This window comes from Siniperca chuatsi, linkage group LG10, assembly GCF_020085105.1.
Source record: "Siniperca chuatsi isolate FFG_IHB_CAS linkage group LG10, ASM2008510v1, whole genome shotgun sequence".
Classification (NCBI taxonomy): Eukaryota; Metazoa; Chordata; class Actinopteri; order Centrarchiformes; family Sinipercidae; genus Siniperca; species Siniperca chuatsi.
The window spans coordinates 29,189,451-29,205,743 of record NC_058051.1 but is presented as its reverse complement, the minus strand read 5'-3'; the positions used below and the strand labels follow the sequence as shown (position 1 = coordinate 29,205,743).

Below are 16,293 nucleotides of genomic sequence, written 5' to 3'. Positions count from 1 at the left end.
GTGTTTCTCATATTTAAATGTGAGACAAGCCCAAAGTACAAACTTTGAATATAATCACTGATATGCTCTTGAAACATGGGTTATGCTGTATGTAACCTAGATGTTTAAACAAGTTTAGCCCAGTTTTAATCTAGAAGTATTTTGACCTTCAAGCCACCATATCAGTGTTTACTGCTGTTAAACATGCATGTCTGATGTTTCCTTAACAAAACTGTCCTGATATGTTTTCCCTGCTGTCCTTTTCAGCACAAAAGCACCAACATAAGTGTTCATATTTTCAGATTGTGACAGACTGAAATGATACATGGTGAAATAATCAGATTTGAACGAACAAGAACACAATTCGTGAGGTTCAGTCAGTTTATTTAGGATGTGTTTAGGATGACTGTTTGTGTATTTAAATGTACAATAACTCTCCTTTCTCTCTTACAGCCCGGAGTGAGGGGAAGGTGTACCACTTCCGGATCCAGCGCTCCTCCATCGGCGCGTACTTCGTGTCAGATAAGATCTCCTTCGCTACGCTGGGAGAGCTCATCTCCTACTACCAGAAAAACGCCCGCAGCCTGGGCGTGCTGCTGGAGGAGCCCTGCGTCCAGGAGGTAGGACAAACACAACACAATGTTTTTACTTCTATTCTTGTGAGGACCCCCACTGACATAACACATTCCCTCGCCCCTAACCTTAAAGCTGCACTTATCAATATTTTGTATTAACAATAGAACAAATGTAGTCTCTTTTCTCGTAGTGTTGAATTATCACCAGACTCACGGTTCCCCTCAGCTCTACAGTTTTGGTTTTATGGCCCACAACTTTCGCTGTTTTCATTAAAAAGGTCTGATAAGCCTACTGAACACTACAGACAGACCGACAGTGACTAGCTGGTGAATGTAGTGGAGCATTTAGCAAAACATTTCCTCTTGGGGATAATAAAGTTGAAGATCCAGACTCAGGAGTTTGGTGAAGCCCAAAACAGAACTCAAAGTAGAGTGAATAGTGGATTTATATTTGTCTTATATAAGTGACCAAAAAAAACAACCTAAAAATCAATTCATGCAGCTTTAAACCTGCAATAACTGATTTAAGTTTATATGAAGAATTGTTAGCAAACGGTTGCTTATTTACACATCCAGCAGTTACAGAGCAAGATCATCGTTCATGTGGAGTCGTGTTTTCTGGCCACCTGATCGCGCTCTCTTTGGTCTCCACCAACTCCTGAGGGAAATATCTGGCTCCGTAGCTGCTAAATGCTCCACTATGTTCAGCAGCTAAAGCCAGGCAGACACTGTACTGTTTTTAGCCCAGAATTGGTTACAAATTTAACAATCGCGCTGAATTTCTACCAGATCGGTTTGAGGGGGGGGGTCACAACGCCACATGAATCCCCTGAACCTGACGATCGGCATGTCAGAAAGTTTGGTCTGCAGTCTGAGCAGTTCCACGGTCTGATTTTCCTCATGGCTGCTGTCAAAAGATCTGTTAAACTGCAGCAAGCTTGTTTGAATATTATGGCATGAAATTAAACCCTAACCTGTGTCAATTGATCTGTACATTGAGTTAATACAACGTACAAAAGCCATTAAAAACGAGCGGGTAGTGGGTTTTTAGAGCTTTTTCTTTGAAAATGACACTGTTAGAGCGAACCAAAACAGTAAAGTTGTAACTATAAAGTTCATCACTACCACAGACCCCCTTTGCATTGTTTTCACATTCTCATTTTATACATTGTAAAAATAGCAGTTTTCAACCATTTGTACACCGCTCGCCTCACCCTCCCTCTGTAGGTAAAAACAGCTTATTTTCAGGTGATTACACTAATGAAAACATACTTATAAATATTATTCCATTTCTGCCAATAGCTCCTCCAAAATGTTACATACTGGTCCTTAAAGATAGAGGTACAAGAGCACACATGACAGACATGAACAGCTGTTATGTCCTTCAAAATCATCCATATGCACACACCATGTTTCATATGTGAATATATAGTTTTGATTAGTTATATAAGGTCTCAGTTTTCTATTGCCTTTGTGCACACACACACCTGAAAATACTAACTTTATCAGACACAGTATAAAACATTTAGAAAGGCAAGATAAAGCAAAACTTTATTGACTCCAATGTGAGAAATTAAATGTTACAGCAGCACAAAAAAGCATAATTTAAAACTTACAAAGCTATAATACTGTATATGCAATAGCAATTTTGACCCATTGTGCAATTTCCTGATAATCCTAAGCGAAGTGACATAATGAATATACATGTACAGTATAATATAATGCAGAACATTATGTAGTGTTTCACCACAGTAACAAAATCACAGAAGCTAAAATGGATAGAAACGACATTTCACTGTTCTTTATGTAAGCTGTAATGCACTTGTAGGTATCAACTTAAAGAAAATAAAAAAAATAATTGTGGTTCCAGACTTTGAATTAATGCTCAGCCGAAGACCACAACAGATTTTTGAGCATTTGAATAATCCAGCTGATGGCAACACAGTGATCAGTCGTCGTTGCAAAAACTCACTTCAGTAACTTGTTGTTAGTTAAGTGTCGTATGAAAATGGTCTCTGCTTCAAATATCCACAAACAGTCAAAGCAACAGTCACAATTATTTTAAGGGATACTTTTTTTGTAACGTGATTTTTCCTAAGCGTTACTGTATGTGTGCAAAACAGGGGTATTAATATTAGTACATTACCTTCCATCTTTCTGCACCTTACCAATAGGTGAAATTGTGCTCAACTAAACTGGATCTGCACTTCAGCTAATAGATTTTTCTCAATAAAAACCAGCAGCAAAAATGACTCATAACAACTGATGCTGATAATTTCAATTTCAGGCAGCAAAAGCTCCACTGGCTATCTCTTTTTAATTTGAGCAGCTTTTGTCTTTGCAGTAAGAATCTGAAACAAAGTGCAACAAAGACCCTGAATTAATCTTTCTATTGTTGCCCTGCAGCAGGAATTTAATGAGTGCTGTCTTGTGCATAAATTAATATCAAGAGGCAAACATGTTTTGGAGTGTAATTAACCAGAGAATGAAATATTTGGAACAGTTTTAGAATAAAACGTGGCGGTGCTGTAATTACGCACGCTCTCTGCACTGCAGCTTAAACTAAACCCCCAGCGAGCTGTATTCTTTATTCATGGCTCATCAGTTCGAGCCCGGCGGGAGACGACGGAGCTCACTGAGGTTTCTCAGTAGTTGGAGACTGCAAAATGAGAAACCACCTATTTTAAAGCAGCAGCAGCACACCCACTCTTCACATTACAAAAGTGATGTTTTAGGAATATCACACATATTAAAGACAAGCATCAAGTTGCAGCTTCTCCCACACGGATAAAAAGTGTTTAAGAACATATAATCAGCACCTCTTCTCGATCTGAGGCCACTCAGTGACTCCTCCCTCTTCTCTCTTCCCTTTCAGAGGCGGCTGAGAGTCTGAGGCAGAAACACACAAAACACAGACTCAACACGTATGCTTTCATGTTCAACATGCAAACAGAAAAACTACAACAAACCTCATACACGAGAAGCCAACAGGCAGTGAATGAGAATACAGATGGAACATTTACAACACTTTCACTTAAATATTTAATAAGCTTTTATAGATTTTAATAGCCAAAACGGTAAACATCAGAATCAATATTAATTTGTATGTGTGCAATTTGCATTTAATGACTCCGCTGCAGCTCACTGAGATTCAAGAAAGATGTTTTAATATTTTAAAGGTGACTTTGTTGTAGCGCCCTGAAATCCCCAAACATCGTCACAGCTCACTGTTGGTTGTTTTGAATTAAACACATATTAGGTTGCAAGCTATGAGCAGTGAGCTGGGAATACATTTTGGGGTTTGGAGCTGCTATCGAGCACTAAATTGTCAAGCAACACAACTCTTCATAACTTAACATGTATGAAGCGTAATCCTTACGGCTGCCAGTTTAAATCCTGAATATTATATTCATAATTCGATAGCTCTAAAATATGGAGAAAAAAAACCCTTATTGAAGTGTTTTCTCTTAAATACAGCTCAGTGTCACCAATAGCTGCCTATCTGCAGCTTAAACAGTCTAATGGTTAATCATTCAGGCCTTTAAACACAAGAATAAATCTGCTTTTAGAAAGTGAGACTCTCATTTAGATCGTATATAAAAGCTCTATCAGTTAAATGTTTTACCAGTAAAGCGTCACTAACGATGCTTTCTATCACTTTTTAATGACATGGCTACAAACAAAACGTTGTGCCAAGAGACAGTCAATAAAAAGTGATAAAGCATGTTTGTTGCCCTGTTTGTATCAAAAGGACATGTCTGAGGCATTTAAACAGGATAGATCTGCTTTTAGAAACTTAAAGCTAACGACAGACTCAAACTGCCCAGCTGACTGTGTGAAAGTGGTCAGATTTGTCAAACTTAAAGACATACGTAGGTCATGCATAATTATAAATGAAGGGAGAAACCATTTTAATTAAGTGGGATTCACAAAATCTAACCTAAATCTAAGTCTAACATTTTTTGTTGCCGTATTTTTAAAAATGTGGCATAATTATTTACGATGATGGAAAAACAGAAAATGTAAGTAAGAATCATTTTCATGGTGTTTTTTGTGTAAACTGGACTGAGATGTAGCAACAGACTGAAACCAAATGTTTATTTCAATTTAAATGTCTTTTGATTATTAGTTTGTTTTATACACCAGGCAACTGTTGTGGTGTTGAAGCTCCAGCAGCAAAGAAAAACTAAACCTTGGGTCATTAATTTATTTGAATGTGACTAAGCTAATGAAAAAGATTATGTACATTAAAGCAACAATGAGGCAACACGGGAGTTGACCAACAAGTTGCTTTGTAGTTTCTTATTAGTGTTGTTGGTTTTTTTTTTTTAAACCAATCATTTCATCGATCTGTTCATTTCATGTTTATCAAAGCACTTGATCATTAAAACTAAATGTTTTGTAGCACCTAATTGTTAATGACAAATTTATTGTCATAAAATGTTTGAATTCATGTGCCATTTATTAAGCCTGACTGTTCATTCGTCTTTGACTTACTCACTTGTAATTTTTTTTTCTTGTGGTCCTGTTTGGTCGCGTCTCAGGTCATCTTGATCTCCTCGGTGAGATCAAGATATCATTTTCAAGAGATCTGTGAACAAAAAACACAGCCAGCATTCAAGAAAAATATTCATAACGTCACAAATCCAACAATCAGTGTTGAGGGAAAGTGCCCAGAATATGTAATTTAATGTCAAGACATTATTCTCATTTTGAGTCCACAATCAACGACATACATTGTTGTAATCAAAAGCATATTTTCAGTCATCATTTTGCCTCAACTTTTCCTTTTGGTCTATTACAAACATTTCAACAAACACTGGTTTCCTGCTTTCATGATCATGTCAATTCGGCGACTAAGCAACTCACACATTTTCACACAATCACAGAGTGGGGACTTATTTCGAAACTGATGAATCAAACAATATTTAAAATGCATTTTCCTTCAATGTTGGAAAATGCAATAAGACTGAATTGATTTAAAGTGGTCTGGACTCACCCTGTCGTCTCTGTGCAGCGGGAGCTGTTCGACATGGAGCTGTGGGAGAGACCTCGAGAGGAGTTCAGACTCCACAAGAAACTTGGAGAGGGACATTTTGGAGAGGTGTGGGAGGCTATGTGGACCACACAGAACAAGAAAGTGGCCATAAAGACGCTGAAACAAGGTACGAATGCAGGGAAATACTGTGAAGAGTATAAATTATGCGACAGAAGATCGTGTCTGAGATATCTCTGGGGATAACAGGCACATGTTAAATGCATTTCCTTCCTCGTAAAACAACTGAAACAGCGTTGATTTGACATCCATGTTTGCTAGCCTGCAGTCTTCTTCTGTGCATGTGAGTGAGAGTGAATTTTAAAATACTAATATGTAATGGTAATAAGTTAATAATAATGACAGAGCCAATAACAACAACTGTAGTAGCAGTTGTCGAGCAGGAACACAGGGGGGCAGCAGGTGGCCCACAACCACAGATCCAGACTCTGCAGCTCTGGAGGCAGAAATACCTGCTGAAAGCGATAGGAGAGAAACGAGAAAGCACAGGACTACGGGAGAGAGAAGATGTCAAGTTAGTAACATGCAGTAATGGGATAAAAATGCATATAGATGGAGAGGAAAGAGGTGCATCATGGGAAGTCTGAAGATGAAAAACAATATATAACCAAATATTTCAAGATTTTGTCATCATGGTCCAGGTTTTGTCCATTGTCAAATTAGAAAAGAGTTATGTGAACACATTGTGTATATCTATGAGGCCTAACTAACATGTTAAAAGCATTTCCTTCCTCATAAAACAATTGCAAAGCAGATTCTTTTCGAAAAAGTTAAACCAGCACAAACGATTGCCCCATTAGTCCAAAAGATCGCTACGATGCTATGAATACAAAACGAATAGCCTATTCATTGCAGAGCTTTTTTAAAGTAGTGCAGTATTGAGCTGACACTTTGCTGAGCCACAGCGTAAACAAAGGTTTTTTATTAATAAAAAATATAGGATTCCTCAAGAATATTTTCCACAAACATAATTATCTATTTTCAAATCTAAAACAGCCCCACGCCAGAATTCCAGCAAAGTGCCAGATAACTTTGAGCCCTGAATTTAACACCCTCTGAAAATTGTTGTTTTTGTTGACCTCCAGTTTGGTGCAGTGATGCACAGGTGTACCCCATGACATCACTGTTGGGTGTGGTCAGAAGTGTGTTTTGTTGCACCTGTAACCACACCCAAGCAGATATGAACCAGTAAGTCCAGTTTAAGGCTCATCAGATGCTGAAACCCTTCGAGGGAGTTTCTATTTTAATGAAGCAGGATTTTACAACTCGGTGAACTTTTCCCTTTTCTGTCCCAACCCAATTCAACACAATACATATACACAGTGTGTGCTTGCATGTTGTTCATTCAAGAGGCTAAAACTAAATATGGACAGATACACAAGATGGAAAAAACATGTTGAGTGTGATGGAGAGCAGTGATGACTTAAATATTTCACTAACAAATGGAAGGAAGGAAAGATTAAGTTACACATTAATGGACAGAGACATAGAGGTGGAGGTTATTAAAATAGTGAGGGTAAAAGAAAAGCTGCTTAAAAATTTTGCAGGAATTATGAAGGGTTAGAGGGAGAAATTGAGAAATGTTATAAGGTAATGATAGAGAAATTAATGAAGAGTGAGGAGATGGTAGATAAAAATGTCAGTTATGGAAATGAGTTAGGCTGCGTGGAGAAAAGACAGATGTGGTTGTAAAGATGACGTGAAAGCTGCATAGACGACAGCGAACAAAAGGACAATCAAGATAATCAGATAAGGTATAAATTCACCAACAATTCTGTGTTTCTCCTCCTCCAGAGGACACGAAGCAGGACGAGTTTGTGAAGGAGGTTCAGGCATTGAAGAGCCTCCATCACCCGAAGCTGATCCAGCTGTTGGCCATGTGCTCCAGAGGAGAGCCGGTCTACATCGTGACCGAGCTCATGAGCAAAGGAAGCCTCAAGTCCTACCTCGCCTGTGAGTGCTGAAACACACACACACAGAGATAAGAATGCATAGGTTGAGGTCATAAAAGTTCATAAAATGCCACATCACTTCTGGTGACAAATCAGTTCCTAATCGACAGCAAATGTTTAGATTGGTTTATTTCCTGTTTCTAAATGCCACGGCTTTCTGAAAGAGAAGACTCCACTGTTGATTTAATATGCAGAGAGGTTTAGAAGAGGAAGTTCATTTTGCTTTCCTTGGGTTTGAGAATTTCAGCCCTTACCTCCGAATTCTTTTGGAAATCCCTCTGAAACAGTATTTAGGCCAAGTGACGTTAAATCTCTCCCCCTTAAATCCAAAGCAAATGGAATTATAATCTGTGTTCTGGCAGCTCCGCTTGGCAGAGAAATATTGTTCTGACGTTTTACAAAAGGCTTTAATCACAGGGAGTCTTAGTGAGCAAGTGTGAGGGGTTTGACTGATATTTTTCATTCCAGTAGATGGTTTTTATCCTTCATGCTGTGTGTGTGTCTGCATGTCATTACTGTACTTAACTGCTTTCTGCATAGAAATAGCTTCATGGTTGCAGTAATACTTTCTACTAAACTGAAATCCCTCATACAACGAAGGAAGAACAATTCTTGTTTGGAAATTGGACAATATGTTTTACATGTTGCATTAAAGTTGTTACTCTACAGTTAAACCTCAGTTTACATGCAGGTTGTCGTTATATTTCCTGCCTAACCCTACAAAAAAAAAAAAAGGAGCTGCCATCATTCTCAGCCTCCTGTGTGTGAACAGCAATGAACAGAGCAGAACACTTGCAAATCACATCCTTGGCAATAATCAGCTGCAGTACTAAACCGTTTGCCAATAGGACTAGAACAATGTAATGTGTTCCTCGTAACTTGAGGAACTTTTCTAAAGTAATGTCTATTTGCTTATCTGCACCGCAATAACCATTCAGCTTTATGAGTCATTTAGAGTCATTCACTCTTGAAACATGACCTATGTTAAAACCAGAGGCAAACTTCCGCCACTCATCTGTGGCACAGTTTCTGGGAATGAGCGTAATAAATCAGAAAAAACAAAAACACTAAGCGCTCTAACTGTAGCACTGAACACACTTTGAGAGGGATGCACTCTAGTTCTTGTACTTTTGTTCTTTGAATGCACTTGTAAGTCGCTTTGGACAAAAGTGTCTGCATAATTTTGTTTTGTTGTATATTTATACTTTTGCCAATTTAAATGTTTAAAGTGGCACATGATTGACTTGATTCTAGGACGTTTTTGCTGTTCGAATGCTTGCATATTTCCTGATTTAATCATAATTTTACTGCTTTGTGTTAACACAACCTTAAAGAGCAATTTAACACCCTTTCAGCTTGAACACCCCTTCACAAATTGAAACACATTCAGACTCCAAACTCGGTTGATTTTTGTTTGGGGAGATGAGCGCAACGTTGCCTTGTAGAGACGTCATAGATTTTTCACAGATTTGTTTAGTTTACAAGGCAGAATAACTTTTAATTCTTCCAGAAAAAGGCAACTACTGTTGCAATAAAAGCTAATTACGGGAGCCTGAATCAATAGATAATATAATAAAGTGACTGTACATATAATTTACTAACTGAAAAGGGGGGATTTAGTGGATTGTTTGACTTTGAGTTTTGATGCACTTTTCTACAAAACATTTTTCATTTAACATTGTTTGGGTTATCGAAAACAGAAACATTTCAAACGTCACAAAGCCATACCTGCTCAGTTATGAGGAAGACAAACAGTGCTGTTCACCTGCGTAGCTGACTCTGTGTGTGTGTGTGTGTGTTTTCAGCTGCTGAAGGCCAGGTGCTGACATCAGCTCATCTGATCTACATGGGCAGTCAGATCGCGGAGGGCATGGCCTACCTGGAGGACAGAAACATCGTCCACAGAGACCTGGCTGCCAGGAACATCCTGGTGGGTAACGATCTGGTCTGCAAGGTGGCCGACTTCGGACTGGCTCGGATTATTAAGGTGAGCAGGGTGTATCTGTGTGAGGAAGAGAGAGACAGCATGTACACTTTGTATGAAGGAGAGGGGGTTATTTTTGTTGTTTCATCTGTCAAGAACCATTTTCTTATTTTAGAATAATTCTTTGTGTTCTTTTTAAAATATGTATAGTGTGCTTCGTTGTTCCTGTGTAAACTCATGTATACTTAATGTGTAACTCCATCCTCCGTCTGCCTGTCCAGTATAATGGAGCAGCACTCAAAACAGAATATTTAATTCATACAGAGCTTCCAAGACATCGAAATACTTTAGATGAGCTAAGAAAGAGACAGCTTAAAAGGTTCTGTGTGTAATACTTAAACATTAGTACATCATTACCAAGACCGTGACTTGACAAACAATAACATTTACTGTAAATAAATCAGCTTCTCCATGAAGAACATTTCTGCTCACAACAGTGTGAGACGACGCCATCTTAGTTGTGGTTTGAACATTTCAATGATCTGATTTCAGTTTTAAAGCAATTGATGGGATGTTTAAGAAGAAACACTGTCTGTTGGGGGTTGATGGGAAATGTAGTCTTAAATTTGAGAAACACAAAAGGCTACACAGCGCACCTTTAAAGTTCAAGGAGATAGATCGATCTAACTAACCCTTCACTGTCTCTCTCTAGGACAGTGTGTATACAGCCAGTCGAAACACAAAGATCCCGGTGCGGTGGACGGCTCCCGAAGCGGCAATTTACCAGCGGTTCTCCATAAAATCAGATGTCTGGTCATTCGGTGTCCTGCAGTATGAGATGATGTCACGTGGCAAGATGCCTTATGAAGGTATCGTGTTAACTTCTTTCTACTGTTTTATGGAGAATTACAGCTATTTAAACTGCTGAGCTCTCTAGCAGATTGGGGACTACTTTCAGCAGCGGATTAATATACATTTGGTGCTCTAGTGTTTCCGGCAGCAGGACGGCGTATGTGATTGAGTCAAAATAAACTACAGTGTGTTCATGGTAATGCAGGAACATGTCACCCAGTGCGGCTCACTGATGTGTTTTTAAACACTGATGGAAACACTCACTTGATCAAATGTGTATTAATCCCCAGCTGAAAGTAGTCCCAAAAACTAGACTACGTCCTTCTGTTTGAGTAACATTAGCTAAAAACTACAGTGTCCAGCTGTTTTAGGAAATTACTGAGCCTTTTTAATAAAATGAAACTATATATTTGTGACCTAAATAAAAATTGAGAAACGCCAGCCTCATCTTTTAAGTACTTATTAAATCCATGAGCGATCATAACATGTACTTTCAAGATAACTGAATATCTTGCAAGAGTCATGTTGATTTTACCTTTCAAAGTTGAGCTGTTGCAGCAATTCCTGATGTTCTCAAAGTTGTGGTTGCCGGCTATCTGCACAGTGGAGTACTCTGAACATCATTTATTTTGCGCCTGCAAAAGAAAAGGTTAAAAAAAATAAATAAATAGTAAACTCCTCCAACTCTCATGCTTTTATATCATTCCCTTTTAGGAAAAAGCAACAAGGAAGTGTTGGATCTGCTGTCATCAGGGTTTCGGCTGCCCTGTCCAACCCGCTGTCCTCAGAATATTTACCGCATCATGATGGACTGCTGGGCCGCTGAGCCCTCCAAGAGACCCTCCTTCCACGCCCTGCACAGCCAGTTGGATACAATATATGCCAAGATATATTTCAAGACTATAGAGGTATAGAGAGCAGGAGACATGGAGGAAGAAGAGGACGTTGAGAGGGTATAAACAGTGCAGGAGCAGATCCTCTGCAACTGGTCATTGACAGCAGCCTGGACTGCAAATATGAAGAAGGAAAGGGGGATGAGAAATATCAAGGAATATTCTCCTCCCCCTATGCAATCCACTTCCACAACAGGGTATATGTACTTTAAAAACACCATGGTGTGAAAGGACAGAGGGAGGAGAGCATCAGAAGTGGGAGAAGATGCTCGCCCATTAAAAGAAGAAAAAAGACAAATTAGAAATACTTAATTTCTTAGTAAAAGAAGGCTGAATGACTGAAAATAGCCTGAGAAAGGTGTGTAAATACACTATCTAAAAAAAAAAAAAAACTTACACTAAAACCCTCAGCACATTCACAGAACCAACTGTTTTTAATTTTATACCCTTTTGTGTTTTATAAATAATATTTTATTACTTCTGTATGTGCCATGTCTGTGTATGCACATTTTGAAATGTAATGAAATCGCAGGTTAGGACTTACATTAATCCCCTGTCTTTTGACGGCAAAACCAGTGCTGAAATTGAGGTTATGTGCAATAATTTAAGTGCTTTCTGGGTTTTTTAGCCACGCTAGCTGCCTGATGCTAGAGATGCTGATGTGGATTGTCGGTCCAACACTTTCATCTACAGATTGAATTGATTGCCATGATATTTGGTACAGACCTTTGCGTTCCCCAAAGGACGAATTTAACAATTTTGTTGATCCCATGACTTTTCAAACGCCAGTCAAGTCAGAATTTCCTCTTGTAGTATCTTATCATGAACTATTGATCTAATTCCCATCGGCTTTAGCTGTACTTTGAGGTTAAAGGATAGATCAAACGTATCTCTGAATGATTACAACAACCAATAACTCTTTCGTTGTACATATGGCATGCAAATAAGACAGACTTGAAAAAAATCTAAAATGATCTTTTAAAGGAATAGTGTGACATTTTGGGATATACACTTTGTTGTTCTCTTGCTGAGCTACAGTAGATGAGAAGATTGAATCCACACAAGTTTCTACGTGGTTAACTATGGAGCTAGAGCCAGGAGGCGATTAGCCTAGCTTAGCATAAAGACTGGACAGAGCCACGCCCTGGTTCCAAAGTTAAATAAAAACAAAATTTAAAAAAAAACAACAAAACACACCCACCCACACCTGTAAAGTTCACTGAATAATATGTTGTATCTGGTTTGTTTAACCTGTACACAAACAGAAATGTAAATACATGAAACAGATTTTACGACTTGCGGCCTGTGCGTGGTGACTTCCTGGAGTCTCATTTGGTTTCCTGGGAAACTCACGGTGACAATGAGACTCCAGGAAGTCACTGCGCCTGGCCCAAGCCCCCAGGAACGGGAGCTGAGATATGAAGCGATTCTGGCGTAGTGGCCACAGGGGGTATTGCAACTACTGGGATCATCATGTGACGCCACTGGCCCAAAAAGCATTCCCCCCCCCATTCACAATCATTAGAAAAGGATGCGATGTAGTCCCTCATTCGTCCAGGAGTGTTCTATCGTAAGTCTATCACAGTGTATTAACACCTCGGTCACGCCAATCACATGCTAATCAGGTACTTAACAGTGATGAGGTAGTTGCAGCCAGAAAACAATAGGCCTGATTACTGGGCCATCTTGGAAACAATTAGGTCAGTTTCAGGTGAAACTAGCTAATCAACAGATACTCAGGTAGATTCCTTCCTGAGGGCAGGGCTTATGTAACACAGAGTAGCTTAAATTTCTAGTTCCCGTCCCATTTTTTCACAATTGAGAATGACTTCCGGATGGGAGCCGAAACGAATTGATTCTGAAAACAGTGTCCAGATGACTACGACTGAAACCTTTTCTACGATTAGAAAAGGATCATCACAAACCGCTACGGAAGCCCTGAGAGGCAAGTAAGATCCATTTTTTAAGTTTGATCTAAATTGTTTTCTCTCCTGTGTTTATGATGTAAGAACCGGTGAAAAAAAGGTTTTGTCAGGATCATTTTTTGTTCGTGTTTGTAATACTCATTTCGGCCACAAGAGATTGAAGTGCAGCACTACCCCATATACAGTATGTATATGTACATACAGTTTATTATGTGATAACAAGTTATATAACATTACTGTCATGTTTTTCTTTTGGCTAGAAATGTATTTTAATCTGTGCTAATCTGAAGTGATGCACTTCAGCCTCTTGTGTCCGAAATGAGTATTACAACAAAAAAAAATTTCACCTGGAAAAACTTTTCCCCCACCTGTTTCACAGATTTAAAAAAAAAAAATAAATAAAAATTATCCTGGCAAACCTTTTTTCCCCCCAAACACAGGAGAGATATTTAGATTAGACTTAAAAAAAAAAAATTGATCGCCATAATTTTTTTTCCCCTCACTGGCCTCTCAGGGCTTCCGTACAAACCCCTGAAATTACTCTTTATTGTCAGTATTTGAGCCATTCTGTCCAATAACATTTAGAATGTCTACAAGAGCTGTATGATTAAATTATTTGATCCTATTTGTCCATTTGTGGGTGCGGGGAGCCAACAGGAAGTCAACCGGCTTGGCTGGAGAAGGCCTCTAGTGTGCATGCTCTATGGGCCCCAAAACGTTAGCATGTTAGTTTGCTAAAGTTTAGCATGTATGTTAATTGACAGTTTAGTAACACAATAAACTGGAAAAAAAAATTAACAATCATTAGCATGTTCAGCATGTCAGCTCAAAGCACAGCTGAGCCTAAGTACAGCTTAGACTAATGAAAGTTGAACCATATGAAGCTGAGCCTGACAAGCTGAGTCAGAGGATAACCCATTTGATTTATGTGACAAAATGGCTTTTCCTCTGGTGACACCCTCAGGACAAAGTTAACATTTTATATCCTATTAGGCGTAAGGATCTAAGTCAAGGTTTCCTCTCCATTTTTCATCCATCTACCAGTTTTTGTTTTCTGGCCTCATGGGGCCTCTAGCGTGGCTATACACTGTTAGGCTGAATAAAATACTATGCTTGTGGTTAATAAGACTATCTTCTGTTACAGGAATCTGAGAAGGTTTTGGCAACATGTTACATATCTAATACGTCTGGATACAAGTTTCTCTAGAATAGTATGGGAATTGTTTTTCTGCTCCTGTGATACATTTTGGGGGCTGACCCAGTGCTTGAAAAGCCAGTGGGCCATAGCAGCATGTGTATAAGCCTTAAGTTATTAAACCTCTATTAGAGGCCCACAAGAATGGCCAGTTACAACTAGAGTGCCTATGTTTACACTACAGACTCTGTCCACAAACTACACTTCAAAATAAGAACTACAAAAATGAAGGCAAAAAGACCTGTACAGTGAATCAGCGATATCCAGAAGACTCTTTTAGGGGGGGGGTTGGGAGTGGGATTTCTGCACCACAAAATTGTACAACAATGTTGCAATGCAATGCAATTTGAGAACAATGCAACTTTTGTCTTTTATGCATGACATTTACAGCAAACAAAGCCAAGTTCAGGAAACTTTAGCCATAATCACCAAGTCACAAGATCGAGGTTTGTTTAGGCTGTGTGCCATGAGGTACCAAACACCAGTAGTGCAAAGAATAAAGTATTTTAAGTATTGTTTTGAAATGTGTCTGTGCTTTTTATCATAATGGCTACTGTCTTTGTTATGTGCATGCAAAGCAATCCACTTATTTCAATTTTATTTATATAGCTGCAATTCATAACAGAAGTTATCTCATTGCACTTTTCCTATAGAGCAGTATATCTAGACCATACTCTTTATAATATTATTTACAGAGACCCAACAAATCCCACCGTGAGCAAGCACTTGGTGACAGTGGCAAGAAAAAAAACCTCCTTTAAGAGGCAGAAACCTTGCACAGAACCAGACTCAATGGTGGGCAGAACTTGTGTGTGTGAGTGAGTGAGATTTTGGGGAAGGGGGTGGGAGAGAAGGAGGCACAATGCAAATACCACCTAGAATTTTCTTTAAATAGAATTGTAATTGTAGTGTTAATAATAATAATAATAATAACAGCTATAGGAAAAATAATGACAGCATTAGTAACAGAGCCAACAACAACAACTGTAGTAGCAGTTGTTGAGCAGGAACGGGAGGAGGGGGGGGCAGCAGGTGGCCCACAACCACAGATCCAGACTCTACAGATCCAGACTCTGCAGCTCCGGAGGCAGAAATACCTGCGGCGATGACAGTGCTGGATATTTTCTAAGAGCGGGGAAAGCTTGAGGGAAAAGACTTAATTCTACATTTACCAGTGGTGGAATGTAACTAAGTACATTAACACAAGTACTGTACTTAAGTAAAATATTTAGGTACTTGTATTTTACTTGAGTATTTTCTTTTCATGCTCCGTCATACTTCTACTCCACTACATTTCAGAGGGAAATATTGTACTTTTTAATCCATTACAATTATTTGACAGCTTTAGTTACTAGTTACTTTACAAGATTCTCATTACAAAACATACAACGGGTTATAAGATGTGCGAGCATTATATTGTATTGGCAGTAATTTCACATTCATGTGAAACAGGAAAATCGAACACGAAGCTCATTTAATGAGACTATTGTCCAACTGGAGCAAACAGTGAGAAGAGTACAAACATTTGGCCCTGCTGAAGTGTCCTTGAGCAAAACACTGAGGATACGCTCATACATGCAGTTTGTTGTCTTTGGTCTTAAATCATAGCTAGTTGAAAAGCCAACTTCTTATCCCAAGGTCCAATTGTGCAAAGTTAGAGATCTTTGCAGCACATGCAGTCAAAACTGTCACAATCAAATGAGTAAATTAATGCGTAATAAATTTGGTATGCTTTGTATTGCAAGAATGTCTTTGTGGTTTTTAGTTCTGCCCAGGTGTCACTTGCATTGTTCTCACCTGGCCAAGCAAGACGAATAAAAAACTACTTAACATACTCCGAGTGAATGCACCCTGAATTCAGACCAGAGAGCTTTCATGGGGACAAAAGAAGTATCATTGGACTTGGTTTTTGTCTGTTTAGAGGTTAGTGACTGTCGTCACT

General features: G+C 38.8%; 1 protein-coding gene and 2 long non-coding RNA genes across 4 annotated transcripts in view; 1 reads left to right on the top strand and 2 right to left on the bottom strand.

Annotated features, from left to right (window-relative positions):
* Positions 1–12,895, top strand: part of srms (src-related kinase lacking C-terminal regulatory tyrosine and N-terminal myristylation sites) — a 28,245-nt gene extending 15,350 nt beyond the window's left edge. The window contains exons 3-8 of the mRNA XM_044210194.1: positions 433–599; positions 5,572–5,719; positions 7,405–7,563; positions 9,368–9,549; positions 10,199–10,355; positions 11,053–12,895. Coding sequence (XP_044066129.1) covers positions 433–599; positions 5,572–5,719; positions 7,405–7,563; positions 9,368–9,549; positions 10,199–10,355; positions 11,053–11,252 — 1,013 coding nt within the window. The 3' untranslated portion in view covers positions 11,253–12,895. The remainder of the gene's footprint in view (positions 1–432; positions 600–5,571; positions 5,720–7,404; positions 7,564–9,367; positions 9,550–10,198; positions 10,356–11,052) is intronic.
* LOC122882623 lies at positions 2,770–5,691 on the bottom strand. The gene is made up of 3 exons (XR_006379409.1): positions 5,554–5,691; positions 5,056–5,145; positions 2,770–3,443 (listed from the first exon to the last, which is right to left on the bottom strand). It is a non-coding gene; the product is annotated as an uncharacterized LOC122882623 (long non-coding RNA).
* Positions 7,435–16,293, bottom strand: part of LOC122882622 — a 52,361-nt gene continuing 43,502 nt past the window's right edge. The window contains exons 2-4 of one of the 2 annotated variants that reach the window (XR_006379407.1): positions 10,874–10,973; positions 9,442–9,564; positions 7,435–7,570 (exon numbers count right to left, since the gene is read on the bottom strand). This is a non-coding gene — a long non-coding RNA (uncharacterized LOC122882622). Of the gene's footprint in view, positions 7,571–7,824; positions 7,882–9,441; positions 9,565–10,873; positions 10,974–16,293 lie in introns of those variants that run through there. The other variant, XR_006379408.1, reaches the window with a different exon arrangement.